At 39.7% G+C, this 16915-nt stretch overlaps 1 protein-coding gene across 2 annotated transcripts in view; it reads right to left on the bottom strand.

Moving 5' to 3' along the window:
• Positions 1-11656: 11656 nt before the first annotated feature.
• Positions 11657-16915, bottom strand: part of FAM185A (family with sequence similarity 185 member A) — a 54440-nt gene continuing 49181 nt past the window's right edge. For both annotated transcript variants that reach the window (XM_063448148.1, XM_063448147.1), the window contains 4 exons: positions 16306-16347; positions 15399-15494; positions 14597-14731; positions 11657-12867 (listed from right to left, as the gene is read on the bottom strand). In XM_063448148.1, the coding sequence (XP_063304218.1) occupies positions 12752-12867; positions 14597-14731; positions 15399-15494; positions 16306-16347 (389 nt within the window). In that variant the 3' untranslated portion in view covers positions 11657-12751. The remainder of the gene's footprint in view (positions 12868-14596; positions 14732-15398; positions 15495-16305; positions 16348-16915) is intronic.

Genomic DNA, 16915 nt, shown 5'->3' on the forward strand with positions numbered 1-16915 from the left:
CTTAAAGGGACACTCCAGGCACCCAGACCACTTCTGCTCATTGGAGTGGTCTGGGTGCCAACTCCCACTACCCTTAACCCTGCAAGTGTAATTATTGCAGTTTTTTTATAAACTGCAATAATTACCTTGCAGGGTTAAGTCCTCCCCTAGTGGCTGTCTACTAGACAGCCACTAGAGGGAACTTCCTGGTCCCTAGCACAGATTATCTGTGCTAGAGCGTCGCTGGACGTCCTCACGCTGTGTGAGGACCTCCAGCGTCGCTCTATTCCCCATAGGGAAGCATTGAAATTCATTTTCAATGCTTTCCTATGGGTGCGCCAATGCGCATCATTGCCGCACATGCGCATTGGGACTCCTCGGCCGGTGGGCGGGATCAGTCTCGCCCACCGGCCGACGGAGGAAGAAGGAGGAGTGGCGGGGGAGGAGCAGGCAGCGACGTGGGACATGTCGTTGCCTGAGGTAAGTGACTGAAGGGGTTTTCACCCCTTCAGTAACCGGGGATTGGGGGGTGGGAGGGAGAGGGACCCTCCAGTGCCAGGAAAACGGATCGTTTTCCTGGCACTGGAGTTTCCCTTTAAATGTAGACTTAATTTACATTAATTCCTTATGGTTTTAAGTAATTAACATATTAGGTTCTCTTTGTCATGAGGCATGCTTAATATTTTGATCTGGAAATCAACTGTGAAATGTAGCGTGAATGCTTAAATTTAGTGCTTGGTGTGGAGAGGCCTAAAATGTTAGAATATCTGTCTATATATATATTCTTAAACAAGTAAAACATGCCCAATCCTAAACTTAGTCCCTGTTCACCAACCCTTATGAAAAGAAGCCAGTGTGTTATGAATTAATGCTAATAGTTTATCCATTTTGTGGTGATTAATCGTGTGCAAACCTTGACAAGAGGAAATTTATAAAGCCAGAAACTATGGCTCATTTAGCAACTAGAGTGATTTCAGAAAATAGATGTTTTCAGAAACTGTCTGAAGGAGAGTATTTTGAATAGAAGGACACTGTGGATCTTGATGTGCCAAATGCATACTTGACAAGCTGGCGGACCTGAATTTGGACAAATGTGCTGTAAAAAACGAGAGCAAGCTGGGAATGCCCAAACCTACAATAATTGTTTACCATTAAGGATTGAACTCACAATCCTTTGCCTCCAGTCCTGCAGGATAAAATAATTAATGGACTTTTGTAAACTATTAGACATGTCATCTTGTGGAATGGGCAGTGCCCATTACTGATAGGTTTTGTATATGATTTAATTCATGCACTAAAATCCACAAGAAATCAATCCCCATCTGAGGTATCATTGTCAGGCATCTCAAATATGTTTGAATATGATCTCTAGTTTCCATGCAAGTTTATAGGACATCTCCTTGTAGCTTTTAGATCTGTTGAGGCGGTTGAGTCACTGTGGGGAGCATGTTTAATAAAAAGATTGCAGATTAACGTATCTAAAGCTGGAAGGGTTGAAGGATCGGACATGGTCGAAAAATATACAATATGGAACCTTGTTCTTGGCCACATTGCCAGTACACAGCAGATGTGTTGGAAACACACATCAGGCATAAGGCTATCCTAACTATAAGATAAGGCCAGGGACTAATGAAAGTATTTAGAAAACTGGGCAGACTAGATGGGCCGAATGGTTCTTATCTGCCGTCACATTCTATGTTTCTATGTTTCTAAACAATAGTCACCAGCCTATGGGGTACCTTACCATTAATGCACCAAAGCTTAAATATCTTCCTGCTCTCCAGTCATCTAAAGAGAATTGTTGATTGAAGTCCTTTTCCTACTGAGCCAAGCTTTCGGTGCCTCTGATGTAGTGCATTTTGCTCAAAATGCATTAGATAGACTGTAGACCTGATTTTCTGGTATATGTTTTCTTCTGTGTTCTCTGATGTTGCAATTACACTATGAAAAAGGGTATTTGACTTTAATAGAATTTTCATGGTGATTTTCATGGTCGTCATCCCCAAATAGGGTAACGGCTCATATAATTTGGGGAGTCAGAGTATTGTGGTGTCATCATGCAACTGATGAATATGTTGGATGCCCTTGTGAAGCCACAGAGAAATATTCAGGTCTGAGGATAACAGTTGTAATGTAGGTAATGGTGCAGAAAATAATGGCTGGCACTGGAGCCCTGTAGTCCACAAATCCCATATCACAAAACAGTGTAGTGATGGGGACATAGCTGTATGCAAAGGAGGGCAAACATTTTTAGGAGTCCATGGTAGTTGTGCTACACTGTAGGGTAGGAGAGCATCATCATTTATACTAGCCCAGAGTGGAATGGAGAGAGAGTGCAGCAAAGTATTTTGACCATGAGATGAAGCAACATAATACTTCTTGATATAAGGGCCTCCCAGCTTAGCTGGCAGTCAACAGATTTTATGAGAGACCCTCAGGGGATGTTTTTCCATATGCAGTCTTTGATTAGATTTTGGAAAATCTGGAGTACAAATGCTAGAAAGGGTAGAGGCATGGTGTGAAAGTGATACAAGTTAATAGGATGCAGGCATTTAAATTAATTTATTCTACCCAACCATATTTTATATGCAAAATATGGTGAACAGCTGTAGGCAATATTGAGTTTTATTTGCAAAGATTGTGAGTTATTTGTATACCGTATTGTGTGTGTATATATATATATATATATATATATATATATATATATATATATATATATATATATATATATATATATATATATATATATATATATATATATTGGATATTCCTTGCACTCAGACTGTAGTTTAATTAAAGTGCCGAGGGCAATCAGCAGGGGTAACCAAATGTAGAAATTACTGTAGAAAAGCTTGCACTCACGGTCTGCTCCATTAAAAAGTCAAAATTTATTGAAACAAGTTAAAAATACAGACCAACGTTTCAGTTCCCGTCCAGGACTTTCATCAGGATCAAAAATCCTTGATCCTGATGAAAGTCCCGGATGGGGACTGAAATGTTGGTCTGTATTTTTAACTTTTTTAACTTTTTAAATGGAGAACACAGTGAGTATAAGCTTTTCTACAGTGATATATATATTTTGGTGAATGTCAATTCTGTATTACATGTTATTTTATGTGTGAAGGACATTATGTGCACCCTGTATTGAACAATGAAGTATAGCCCTTGGATTGTACAGTTCCTATATTTACGTGATAAAAATTGTAAAAGGGACTATTTTTAGATATGAAAATGTGTTGTGAAAAAAACAAACATACAAGACAGCTCTGCTTTGCACAACACACATTTTAAAGCATGGGATTACCATGGGTGTAGGTAATGCAAATCAAGACCAACAGGGGTGACAATCACTATAAACATGGGTTGCCACATACACCCAACACACACTTTCAGGAGAGGATGGAGAAAGCATACATGATCCACAATATGTACCGGAACCTCAGACATTGTAGAAGACGTGGCACTGTTTTAAAGAGAAACACGGCCATGCTACATAACCATTATTGTTAACATAATCCCTTATCATTCTTTTTTTGGCATTTGATTTGTATTGAAGCAAAAGTGGATGAGGTAGCAATAGTACATCAGTGACATATGCAATCAATAATATTGAGAAACCAGGTGTTAAACACAGACATGTCACAATTGCACACCAATATTGCATGACCGTGAAGCATTTGTCATCACGTGCTCCCACATCTATCTTGGAAAAAGCTCAATCAGTGTTCCTCAAAGATATATAATGTTTGGACCCCGACCGACTTTATAATTACATGTCTTGAAGCACAAGATGCCATCACTAGGTATCAGGGATTTGGTTGCCCAGGTATACCATACAATCCATCAAGATATAGTCCCTTAGCCTGTTTAGGGGTCAGTGTAGCAGAGAATAGCCCCCTAATAAACTGCGGCAATTCAACTGAATCTATGGCATCAGGAATCCCCCGCACCTTCATGTTGCGTTGTCGTGCATCTTCCAGTTGCCCAACCTTAGCCCTCAGTTGTGCACATGTATGGGTGACTTTAAGTAATTGTGTTGCGGCTGAATCTTGTGTGATTCTTAAGTCATGGATGTCCTTTTTCGTGGCGCGTATTTGTCCTGACAGCGACCTCACTGGGTACACTTTTCCTGTCCTCTTAACTCTGCAATGTAAAACATTTCAGGTTTCAGAAACTGCAATGTTTACATTGCAGGGTTAGGTTCACCAGTCAGTATTACAACCACTAGAGACCCTTCCACTGCATTGAGTAAAACACTGACACATGACACAGAAGCCCCACAGGAAAGTATTGATTTAATGTCACGCATGCACATTAGATCCTCTATGAGGAGCATTGAATTGGACATCGGTGGAGGAGGTCATGACTTCTCTAGAACGTCTTGTGAGGTGGAGAGGTGAACAGTACCAAGGGAGACTTGACAATGGAAAAAGGTGGGTAAATCTTTACTTATAAAAAATGTTCATGGCAAACAGAGGGGATGGGAAATTATAGCATTAGAAATACAGATTTGTACATTAGCGTGTTCCTTTAAACCTAGGTTGTGCTGGTCATGACAGGTACACTTAAAGTGTAATGCCTCTAGTAGTAATTAAAAAAAAAAAAAAAAAAGTACGTGCCCCAAGACATTTTTAAATATGTCCTTCAAATATCATGTGAAAAAGAATGGAATAAACACAATATAGTTTTGCCAATTTCATAAATGGGAGAAAATGCCAAATGGTCAGTATGTCCTCAGTAATTCACGTCCGATGGACAGGTTTAGTATACAAACTTTTTGGCTAAAGTGCAAGATTTGTTATCATTTTCCATTCATAAGTCTATTGTAAGTATATATATATATATATATATATATATATATATATATATATATATATGTTTAAGGCCGTAAGGCCTCTATTTGTGGGAGGAGTTAGCGTTCCTATATAAACACTACTCCCCCCTTCCTACCTTGACGTACGCACGCTGTTCACCTAGTCTCCGTGACAGCCGAACTTCCGGTCCTCGTTCCCTGCTCTTCCGGTCCCGGCGTCCTCTCCGTTCTCCCGCTCCTCCTTTCATGCAAACGAAACATACGAACACCAAGGTAATCGGCAAATAGCCGCATTCGGGCTATTTGCCGTTCGACAATTTCGAATCATATTGTACGTTTTTCCCTCTTCTTGTTCACACGAACAAAACACTCAAACAAATTAAACAGGCGAACGCAGTTACAATATTCATTTACACAAGCTATGTTCTGCTTTAATCAATATATAATATGTATTGTGTTAGATATCATATTCTTGCTGAGTTGCCCAGAGGTTTTTAAGAAAATCTTTCATTGTCTGTTTATTTATTTAATCAATGCCTGCCATACATATATAATATACATATACATACAATTAGCTCTGTTGGTTGAGTATAAGGGTCAGTAATTCATATATATACTTTGGATTTTTAAAATAATGCCATAAGCTGAAGATTCAGCTATGCATACCATGAAACCCATTACATTTTCTATTTATTCAATGCAACTTTATTTGATTTGCTTCCAAGTTTCCTGTAATTGCTTTCTTTTACAGTTATCAATGCTTCCCAGCTGACAGCTCTATTGTCTATTTCCTTCGCCTAAGTTTGTGACATAATGCAATTACTATGTTGGCTGGAGAGCATTCCTTTTACATTTGCTTAACATCACGTCCTGTTTTCAGGTTTATTAAAGGTGTATCTACAATTGGTGCATCCCATGTAATACTACTCAATGTCTGACACTGCACTGTATATTAATTGCGCAAATATATTATTTTTCGTATCATCTTAGTGTTATTTTGCATAGGAACAATACTACCCCTAACTCCTGCCACACAAGTTCCTTTCCTCCTTTTCTGCTACCTCAATTACAGATTTCGCAAAGGCATTTACTACAACTGGTCATTACTCCCATAGGTTTCGTGCTTTTCAGGTACTAATCTATCCTAATTCATGTCTCTATTTACTGCCTGCAAGACCACGCATCATTATAGGGGTTCTTAACATAAGGGGCTTGATTTCTCGCCTTGCCTCGTCAGGCCACGGCTCCACACTACTACCCGTCATGCGGTACCAACATCTCACTATCTCGCTATAACCATCCTAGACTCCCTTAACTCCTTTTATTTCTTCACCATTGTCATCCATTAAATCCTACCACGCTTTAGCACAATATCCTCAAGGATAACCCATTAGGGGAATGATTACTATCCTTAGTCTCTTCAGCACACTCAGGACCTATGATTATAATTCTATATAGGCAATATCACGGAATTTACTAATTAGATTACCTACTATCGTCTACTAGTACAACTAACTGTGTTGCCCTTCTACATGTCAGCATAATCTAATACTGTTTAGAAGCCACTTATATTTTAGGGTTGTTTTTTCCTTTTTTAAACTGCACCTTGATTTCAGGTCCAAGACCACATTCTATCACCAGTCAATTACTGGCTTGTTTTGTCTACAGGTTTCAATCAGGTACAAATACTTTTCGTTCATTTACTGCCTCATCAAGGCCACGAATTTACATGATGGGGTATTGGGGTACGGGGGCTTGATTTCCCGCCTTGCCTCGACAGGCCACGGCTCTACTCGATAACTCGCTATACGTTTACTCAAACTCGCTATCTATGGACAGTCGTCCTGTTTCACACAAGACTCACTCTCATCACCCTCCTCTCCCCCTCTGATAGTATCATGCTTTGCTTGGCACAACGCCTACCTGAAAATCTCCCTTCAGGGTTATATAGATGCTATCCTGAGTTTCTTCAGTACCCCCAGGGTCTATGGTTACTATGCTATTATCCACATCTCCAACAACTACACTGGGTTGCTCATACTTTTCTCTCTCTTCTATCACACGTCCACAGTTCCTCCTCTTCTTCTTATCCTTTTTTTTTTTACCTCCCTGTAATATGAATCTCACGGTTCCTATCAACCTCGACTCGGTTTGCTGAATACGTTACGTTCCACCCTCATCAAGCCCCCGTCTCGGGTTAGAGAACTGGCTGTTTAGGGGTAGGTTGCTGACCTTAGTTGTACTACGGATCTGGTCCCGCGAGGCCAACTCCCCAATCTCAACACTGAGATTTTGCCCCTCTGCCCAAATCATAGTTAGAGCCTCGCATTAGCCCACCTATCGGGTTCATAGCTAGGGCCTCACCTGACACGGCCACACGAATTTGGATCTTTACTGTCACAGGGAGGCCAACACCCCGCCACCACGCTAGTGGCACGAGCCCCACGCCCAAATCATAGGTAGAGCCTCTCACCAGCCACTTGGCAACTAGCAGGGCCTCACCTGTCACGGGGTAGAGAGCTTTTCGCTTCGGCACTAGTTAGCCAGCCAGTTCTACGCTCATTCAACTGTTTTGTTATTAATCCATTCTTTGTTGTTGTGATGGTTTTTTTTTTTTAGCACATCCCAAGAAGGTAATATGGGAGACAAACCATTCCTCCCTTGTAAGACTACTGAACCGAACCCGGAGGATTCTGTGTTGGGGATCGGCTCACAAGGAGAAATTTCTGCCATAATAGGAAGTCTTAACACCATTCTGACCAATCTTCAGTCGTTCAACAATAGACTCTCCATCTTAGAGAACACCAGCCCAGCTCATATAGGCCCTCCACACACGCTCATTCCCTCCACCCCTCAGAGTTGGCCCTCCGCATCACCTTTCACACCCCCTCACGGTCTGGGTACTCACCCGCTTATTTGCAATGATTTTAACCTGGGCATATGTAAGTCTGCCAACTGTGGGTTACTTCACGTATGTGTTATATGCCTCGGGACTCATGTCAAGACCGTCTGCCCATACACGTTGTATCGAAGATCTTGAGTTCAGAACTTAACGTTGTCGGGAGTCACATCCATCCGGCACTTGGTGGTATTTTCATCACATGGGTTCTACACTAGGTGGGGGTCACTCACACTGTGCACCCTAAATGTCCATATCTCCTCAGCTAATCACGTATTATTTAATGTGCGCCACCGGATATACTAATAAACATCGCCTCAGCATTATTCTGTCTGCTCCGCTTTCAGTCGCATCATCTGCCTTAAATATCATCACCCAGTTCTCTCGATACTATATCACTAGGGATTGTAGCATATTATGGGCAGGCGTAACTACTTGGCCTAGCAGCTAGCAGGACGGAGATCTCCAACTCCTCCACGTGACCATTTATCCCTACAAACTATTGGTAGGGGACTGCCGGTTAAGTGGCGCTCATCTATGGCAATACCGGCCTTAGTCAAGCTTACCAATAGCGGTAGCCGCATTAACAGACAGACCCCTAGTCAAGCAGGTTAGTTGAAGGTTAGGTCGACTGCATGGCAACATATTCAGTACAATCATTCACCTTCTCAACCTTTGGGTAGATGGTTCACAGACTGACGGAAACAGGGTTAGAAGGTCCTTCGGCATGGCAGTCCGGGTCAGGTAGAGGGAGTCAATAGAGCTCGGAATTGAGTTTATAAGTTCATCCGCCTGGTTCCGACCAACTCCCAATTTGTACAGTTAAACCACTATCCTGGGTGGAAGCATCCACATAACTATTAGGGATTCCTGGTCAAGAGTCAATTGGCCTAGTACCTCACCCAACTTACAACACCCAATTACTTTCCGCATTTCATAATCTGCATTTTAACGCCCTCATTCGGTCACCCGGCTATTGGGACTCGACAACAAGTGATCACCTATAGCGTTTTCAATTGCACTAAGAATACGTACGACAGAACGTGACTGGTAAATCATGTCTCCTCAAGGAAGATTTAAGAAGGTACAGACACTACCTCATGTCACGCCAACATTCAAACCAGACAATCAAGACACTTGACCTACTATTTATTCCCTAACTACTTCTAAATACGGTTCTACATTCATACTCCTGACATTAGAGTAGGTTGGGACCACTGGCTCCTATTTAGTACATCCTTTCAATAAGCACGGCATCCAGTAGCAGTACGCCGGTACACATAATTAGAGTCACTAGAAATCAGCTACATTATACAGGAACGTTCCTAACGGATAAGAAGTAAGGCAAATGGATTTTATATGATAATTATATTGCAATAAGTGTGTTTTCTTGCATTTCCTTTTGCCCTCTTTTACAGGCCTACCCCCTACGTCGGTTCCGGCACACCACGCCGACTTAATTCCAATCACAAGGTATTTCACAATACGATATTAACCGACCACAAGTTTAAGGCCGTAAGGCCTGTATTTGTGGGAGGAGTTAGAGTTCCTATATAAACGCTACTCCCCCCTTCCTACCTTGCCGTACGCACACTGTTCACCCCACCTCTCCCTCTTATACAATTCATTCGGGGAGGCCCTCTTTTACAGGCCTACCCCCTACGTCGGTTCCGGCACACCACGCCGACTTAATTCCAATCACAAGGTATTTCACAATACGATATTAACCGACCACAAATATTTATATTTATATATATATATATATATATATATATATATATATATATATATATATGCACTGTGCTTATCGAGTATCCTATGTGGGCCTTCTGGAGCTCATTTTCCATCTCACAAAATCTGTTTTGTAAATATACTGAATTCAGCAGAAATTTGAAATAAAAACTTTAAACATCTGCTTTACTGAATGTGCTCTCCCTAATGGCCTTTCCTGGTAATTTCCTTGGTGTTTCAATAATCTGTACCTTAACTTACATGAAGTCTTCACCTCCTTAGACCAACTGCTTATGAAGTCACAATCTGTATGATATACGTCACTGATTAGGACAAATGTGATGTCATCAGGTGATCTTTATCAGTGTTGACAACCTGAAGCTCAATGACTACATGGTTCAAATCAATACATTAATTTTGATTATTAAATACGTCATTATGGTTCATTGCTCTTTAGATTTAAATCTCCTTTTATGCATCTGCATTGCTTAAAATGATAAATTAATCTTGAATTATGTATTAAACTGCAAAGACTTGTCTATCATTTGTACTTAAAAGAGGAATTTTAAGCAATAGAAATTTGCTTAAAATCAATATTATGATTTTGTTATCAATAGGCTCTGGTCACTGCTCCTCCCCGGTTCTTCGTCACTTTAGTCCACTTTCTAACTTGCTGAAGTGTAAGCTCTGCATTACAATAGCTGCCCAAGAGAAGGCAGTCTCTGGATCCTGGAGAAATCCACAGTTTCAGTTTTTATCAGTCCGCTTCTAAAAAGTTCAACAAAGATTTGAGAGATGGCACGTAGAGACCCTTTGCAACATAATCACTAGTCTGAACTGTAGAGGATATGTTGCTTAGAGCGTCCGTTAGAATTTTTATATTCATACTGAATTGCCTTTAAAAGAAAGATCTGAATATTCTTGTAGTACTCCGCCAAACTTGAGATAGATTATTCAAATGCCATTGCCCATTGCTACTTGCGGTCATGAGACCACTAGGGTAGCTGCAATAAATAAATGAATAGAGAGCATTAATTTCTAAATAGACAGCATTTACGGAGCAAACATTACTTTTAATATATTGTCCTGTTTAGCTTCCGTAGATCAGTTATATATTTGATGTTTCACCTCACACAAGTGATTGGACTCTTTTAGGAGTAGCAGAACAATATTGTATGGTGTCCTCATGAATCCCAGGTTTATAATAAAGGCATGAAACATGGCCGAAATCACAGAAAAGTACAGATAATGGCTTATTCAACTGTCCAACAAAGTCTGGCAATGTTCCAACACACAAGATTAACAAAGGCTTGACAAATACACCTTGTTTGTCAAAATGATGTTAGGTACACTTCACTGGTCAGTAAAAACAAACAATATCTGCACCTGAGCAATATTACAGAACCCTGACTTTTTACTGTAGTCTTTGAAGAGGACAGCCAGAAGGAAGACATGAGTAGTTGGTATATTTGCATATAAATTGCTCTACTGAAGCTCTTTAGAACTATAGATAATACAAATATTTACAAGGAAATTACACAGACCCCCAGATCTCATATGGAATATTTGAACAGGTGGTTTTATTTGTTGCAGATAGTAGGCTTGACCAGATTTTCCCTGACTATCTGACAGATGAAGAAGAACCATAGAATGTCCGGGACCACCTCACAGGACTCTGTTCCACTGCTCGTATGAGACCAGGCTTATAGCTTTCCTATTTCCCATTTCTTCTCCTTTCCTACAATGCAATTGTTACTGTTTCTGTCATCCCACCTCATATTAACTATTCTGTTTTTTCCACTGTTTTAAAGACACTGCTTGTTAGCAGTCATACCTCTACATTTTGAAATAATTGTGAACAGGTTTATCTATTATTTACACCCAGGGTCCAACAAGGCTCTGGTAGGGGTCTGATAACCTTGTTACACTTGTTTTGGTTTTGGTTCTGTAACACTATGTGATTCAGTATTATCAAATGTTCTATCGCAGAAAAAAATGGAAAATAAGGAACAGTACAGCTCCTTTAGAATAAATAGTGTAGAAGTAAAAAAATGTAATCTTGGCCACTGCTAGTTGGAACCTAGCAGCAAGGCAGTGGCTGGCATTGTATCTTCCAGAGAATTGTGTTGAGAATAATATTGAAAATTAACTAAATATGACAGCCACTTATTAATTACCATGTGTATAACTAACTGCAAAACATACCCAGAAAGTGAAAATAAACCACACGTTGCTTTGTTCTACATTTTATTGCAAGCCGCACTGTTGATTTGCAGCCTTATGTTGTCCAGACAGCTTAATTGCTTGGTACACAAGACATATATTAGTAGTGGTTAAGATCACAGTAGGCACATTAAATATGTTGAAGAAATGTTTAGCATACTTAGAAAAACACTTATAAAATAAGCAACAATATCATAAAGGAAAACCGTTAAACACAACAGTTAGAAGAAATGTGAATTAGTCGTGCAGAATGAAGGGGAAAAAACTCCATCAGTAATGGCCAGCTGGCATTCCAGATGTTTGAACTACATGGACTAGCATAACATTGTGGGTATTGTAGTTCACCAGCATCTCGTGTCAAGGTTAGCCATTTCTGAACTATATGGACCATGAAAGGCACACACCTAATTACAGCTCTAATCCTGCAACCTACACCGTGGAAAAACCATACAGTATTCAGACAAAACATCTATAAGGTGCTCTCACTAGTTCTCTGGGAGCATGGCTTTTTAATAGTTGATTAAAATACTATTTATAAATGTTAACATTATTGAATCCCTGAATATAAGTGTTTGGATCTAAACTAACAAATTAAAATCTACATAGTGGCATAAAACATTGCTATGTAGTTGCAGGCAGAAGGCACAGTTCATTAGGCAACTTTGTTAGTGACATGATTTCCCTGTATGATGAAGCAATGCTCTCTACATATGCACACTCCAGGCAATAAACTGTAAAAGTAATCATACCTAATAAGAACCATGTTTCACCCATTAAAGTCTAAAGATAGAGGTAAAATGTCTGTTTACCCTAACTCACTTGAAATAGAGGAGACAAGTCCAGAATTGTGAGTTTGTTCTTTGCCAGACAGATGAGGAACGTTCTTCATTTTCTTCTATACCCTTAAAGCAGTGGCTACAGAAACATTTACAGCCTCTACTGATCGAGTTAGTCTTTCCTGTTGAAGAATGTGTTTTAATTTTTCATGAGACAAAGCAGAAACAGGCTGCACCCCACAAGAAAATCATTTTCTTCTTAATACCCAATTGTAGAGGTCAAAACGGAGGTCAGAGTTCCTGGTACACAGTCTTGAAGAAGTTGGCTGGTCAGGTAGAGTGCAGTTTTAACGACTGAAGCCAGTTTTGGTGTTTTACGTAAATTGTGCCACTTTTAGCTTCTGCTTCAATACACCTTTCTCTTTCATTTACCAAATTCAAAGTTCCTGAAAAGAATTATTAGAAATGTAAAACAATGAATCAATACTCCACCTCTCTAAGAGTAAAATCGAGCAATCAAAGCTAGAGATACTTGATTCTTTGTGTTGCACACAATGTATCCCTTTCTTCTGAATAGCACTGGTTGGAGCGAGCTCTAAGCCTAAATTGTAAAACTCTGCTCCCCCAGATATTGTAGGACTACAACTTCCATAATACATTGACCAACTTTTGAATTCAAAAAGTGTGTATGTCTGGCGGATGACCTGCTCTAAGTTAAATAGATACTTTAGTTTAAACTAAATAAAAAACAAGATGTAAATTCTTAGAAATATATAAAATTTGTTTTACTTTGATACAATAACACAAAAGTGCCATACATTGTATTTTCATTTATATTCTAGACATTTAAGCAATAAAAGCAGAGGTAGAAACAAGTCGCAAGAGAGTGCTGAGAACGGACAACAGCTCAATTAGCTTGCCCTTCGGTGGGTCCCCGCTATGATCTCAAGCTGGTTTAAGCTTATCTTGTGCCATTACAAAAAGAACCCGGGCCATTTGTATCTCAGACTGACTATCAAAAAGGGCACGGTGCCTTGAGGGATATATTGGCTATACCTCACTGATGATGCCTAACAAGGTTGAAACTCTCATGCAGAGAGAGCCAAGCTGTATTTTGGATCTGTTCTGCCCTTTTCAGTGAAATCAGTTTGAGATGCAAATGGCCCGGTTCTTTTTAAAATGGCACAAGATGAGCTAAAACCAGCTTGAGAACTGAGCTGGGTTCCCACCAAAGGGCAGGCTAATTGAGCTGTTGTCCATTCTCAGCACTCTCTTGCAACTTTTTTTGCTCTCCATAAAAGCAGAGATGACCACCTGGGCCGCCTCAATCTTACTAATTCTGTTGCTGTGTCTCTACATTGTGTGTAGTTCTCTGTGTGTGTTACAGAATTTATTTCACAGTTTTTGAATCTGGATATTTTTATAGAGTGTGACCACATATGCACGTGTTTTCCAACTTATTAATGTTTTGGTGTTTTTCTGTGTTTATGGTGAAACATAAAACATTTAGACCCCAAGTCACTAAAGAATGAACTGTAGAAATTCAAAGTGAATTTCAAGTTTTTGGCCTAATAGCTGAACTGAAAATATACATAAAGAATATTTCTGATTCAGGCATTTTAGCCTACAAGGTTAATATCACCGACGTCCTGACAATTCTATCTTTATCATGAAAGTCAAAATAACAGTGCTGGAAAATAATCTCCAATTCAGCTTAAATGCAAATTTTAGCCTTAATTTGTTTAGTGAACAGATCCCTTAACAAGAATATCTGTATCAAGATATCAGGTAGTTGTGCTACTGTATCTGAGTTCTCTATTCTGAGTAAAAGACTTTGTAGGCTCGAGCTGTCAATAATTAGATTAATCTTTTCATGTTGTTTTTGTACTCATGGGTCCTGTCTCTTCCAGTGAAGCAGCAGGTGTGTGCTATTCTTACAAAGCAAATTGCAGTCCAACACCGTTTTGTAATGTTTTAAAAGTCATTAGAAACTCAACAGAACTGTAAATCTGTCCTGGGATCCTGGACTCTGGGCAGCTGCACAGTGCTCCTCCTCGGAAATCCAGATGGAAAAAAAGGCCGTATACAAAAGTATGAAATGGATTAAGCATACCCATACTAGAATCAGACTGCAGCTGCCTTCATAAAGACTAAAATATGTACCCAATAACATACCTTTTACAACTGTCTGGCCCTCTCTGGAAGTATTCTGGAGTTCCTGTAATTGGACATCGGGGCTCACATCAACTTTTGCCCCAGATAACTGGACATATGTTTGAAGGTTTTCTGGGATTTTCAATGTAATATTGCCTAATCAAAAGAAAACAGAAATATCACCTTGCACAGCCAAAAGAGCCTATACATTTAACATATACACTGAAAGTCACACACAGACACACTCAGAGAACACATGTGCAGGCCATTTCATACATCAGTGCTGTGAAGATATGCATCGTAAGAGGAAACGGTTATAGAAAAATACTTTTTATCTACTTTGAAAACTAGTAATGGAAAGGCCATTTTTGCATTAAGAGATAAATTATCTTTGTATTCTCTCCACTGCCATTAATGAAAAGAAAAATAATAAAAAAGAAATTGAAGAGCCAGTGGCTGTGTTACTATCATCATACAACTCCTAACCATGAGGGAAAAAGTAAGAGACGGTAAAGTACCCAAGACGGGGGCACCTATCACTCACAATATACATACACATTGCATGTACTAGGGGAGGCAGAGGGAAAGGTTGATATGAATGAATATGCTCAATTTTCTTCGTCATATTCCACTACGGTTTTGTATAACATTTCCATCTTGATCAGCGATTAATAAACAGCATTCCTCTCTTTACAAATGTTTACAATTTATTTATAAGGTGAATCCTTGTGTTTTATATTTTCCCATTCAATCAGTATCATGAAGCTGCTTTTAGAGAGATTACAGAAAAACAAATGAACATTTTAAATGATTATTTTCTCACCTTTGTCTGATTTAAGATGTACCTTGCCAACTTGGCTGACATACACGTCTATGGCTCCGTGATGTGTAAAAGCAGTTAAACACCCATCTGAGGAGTCTGCAAGGAATCACTGTATACGTCAAAGCAATTCAGATATAAATCTCTGTGCAATGGTGGGCAAAAATAGCTGTAGGAGAGCTATGGCCATCGTAGCCTACCAAGCATTTGTCCGGTTAGGCTGATGACTAATTTGAGCCTGATAGTAGATCAATTAGTTCTCTACACAGTTAACTGTTAATAATAATATATTGCATCCCAATGGTAAAAATGTCTAGGAAGTTTACCTTCCAGAAATATGCAATGGGCCTCAAAGTGTTACTTCAACTAAAACAAAAATAATGTTTTAAGAAAACACTGCATTTGGTTAGTGTAACACTGGTCTGTACTGGTCAACTCCCCACAAAAAAAGAAAAGCTACATTTCAGTGCTGAACTTCTATGTGCAGCCTGGTCCTCCTCAGCTAACATAATTCCTTACTTGAGGGGCATGGAAGTCAGAGTGGATAGGTTAAGTGGAGGACTAGGGCATCACAGACGTGGATTGCCAGTTGCCACTGCATGTTGGGTGCCAGCATGCTGACAGGTGGCATCCCGATGTTCCTGCTAGAGGTAGTCATAATTCCATAATGCTGCATGCACAGCATTCTGGGACTGTGCTCTAAGCATTGTGGGAGAATGCACAGAATATCTGTAGTTCATGTAGCTATACCCATGGCAGAGAGGTGGAAACTGAAAACAGAGCACAATTATCAGCTAGCAATTTGAGAAGCACTATGTACAGTTAGCTTGTTATTGTCTACACAGTGCCATCATGTTATTTTAATAAAACAAATTGCTTTACCACATTTTTATAAACAAAGCATCCATACCTACTGTAATATTTCCTGTCTCTGACTGGAGCCTTGTGTCACCTACAAATGAAAAAGAAAAAAAAATCCTGACTATGAAACCGCATCAAGCAAAACAAAAACAAAAAAAGTAGGTAAGAAAAGACATTAGTGTGTAGTACATTATCAAAGTTTTTTTATTTTGAGTATTCCTTCTTTTTTGGCTAAATGTTTTTAAGTATTTCAGTTGCCAAGTATCATGGGAAATGTAGTATAAAACAGATAAAGTGACCTCGGTTAGCCATTGTTGTTCTAAATCAATAGTAGTAGATTGATGTCTACAGTGTGTGAACAAGGAGGCTCAGAAGCCACACATATGTTTCATTAGATATATTGCCAACATTGTAAAAATCTGGAAATCATTGTGTCATACTAATCAGTCAAAATGTATGATTAAGACACATAACCGGGGCGGAGCCTGGCTGTGGAGCTGCACAGACGTGCACAGCACGAGCTCCCATCTACAATCCCGTTTTGCCTGAAAAACCCTGGCCCCTGAGCTACAAACCCGACTAAAAACGCGACACCCAAGCTGGGGACACAGGGGAGAACAAAATAAGACCACTCTTGCACCGTTACCACGCTGGGAACC

The sequence above is a fragment of the Pelobates fuscus genome, chromosome 3 (genome assembly GCF_036172605.1).
Source record: "Pelobates fuscus isolate aPelFus1 chromosome 3, aPelFus1.pri, whole genome shotgun sequence".
NCBI classification, from domain to species: Eukaryota; Metazoa; Chordata; class Amphibia; order Anura; family Pelobatidae; genus Pelobates; species Pelobates fuscus.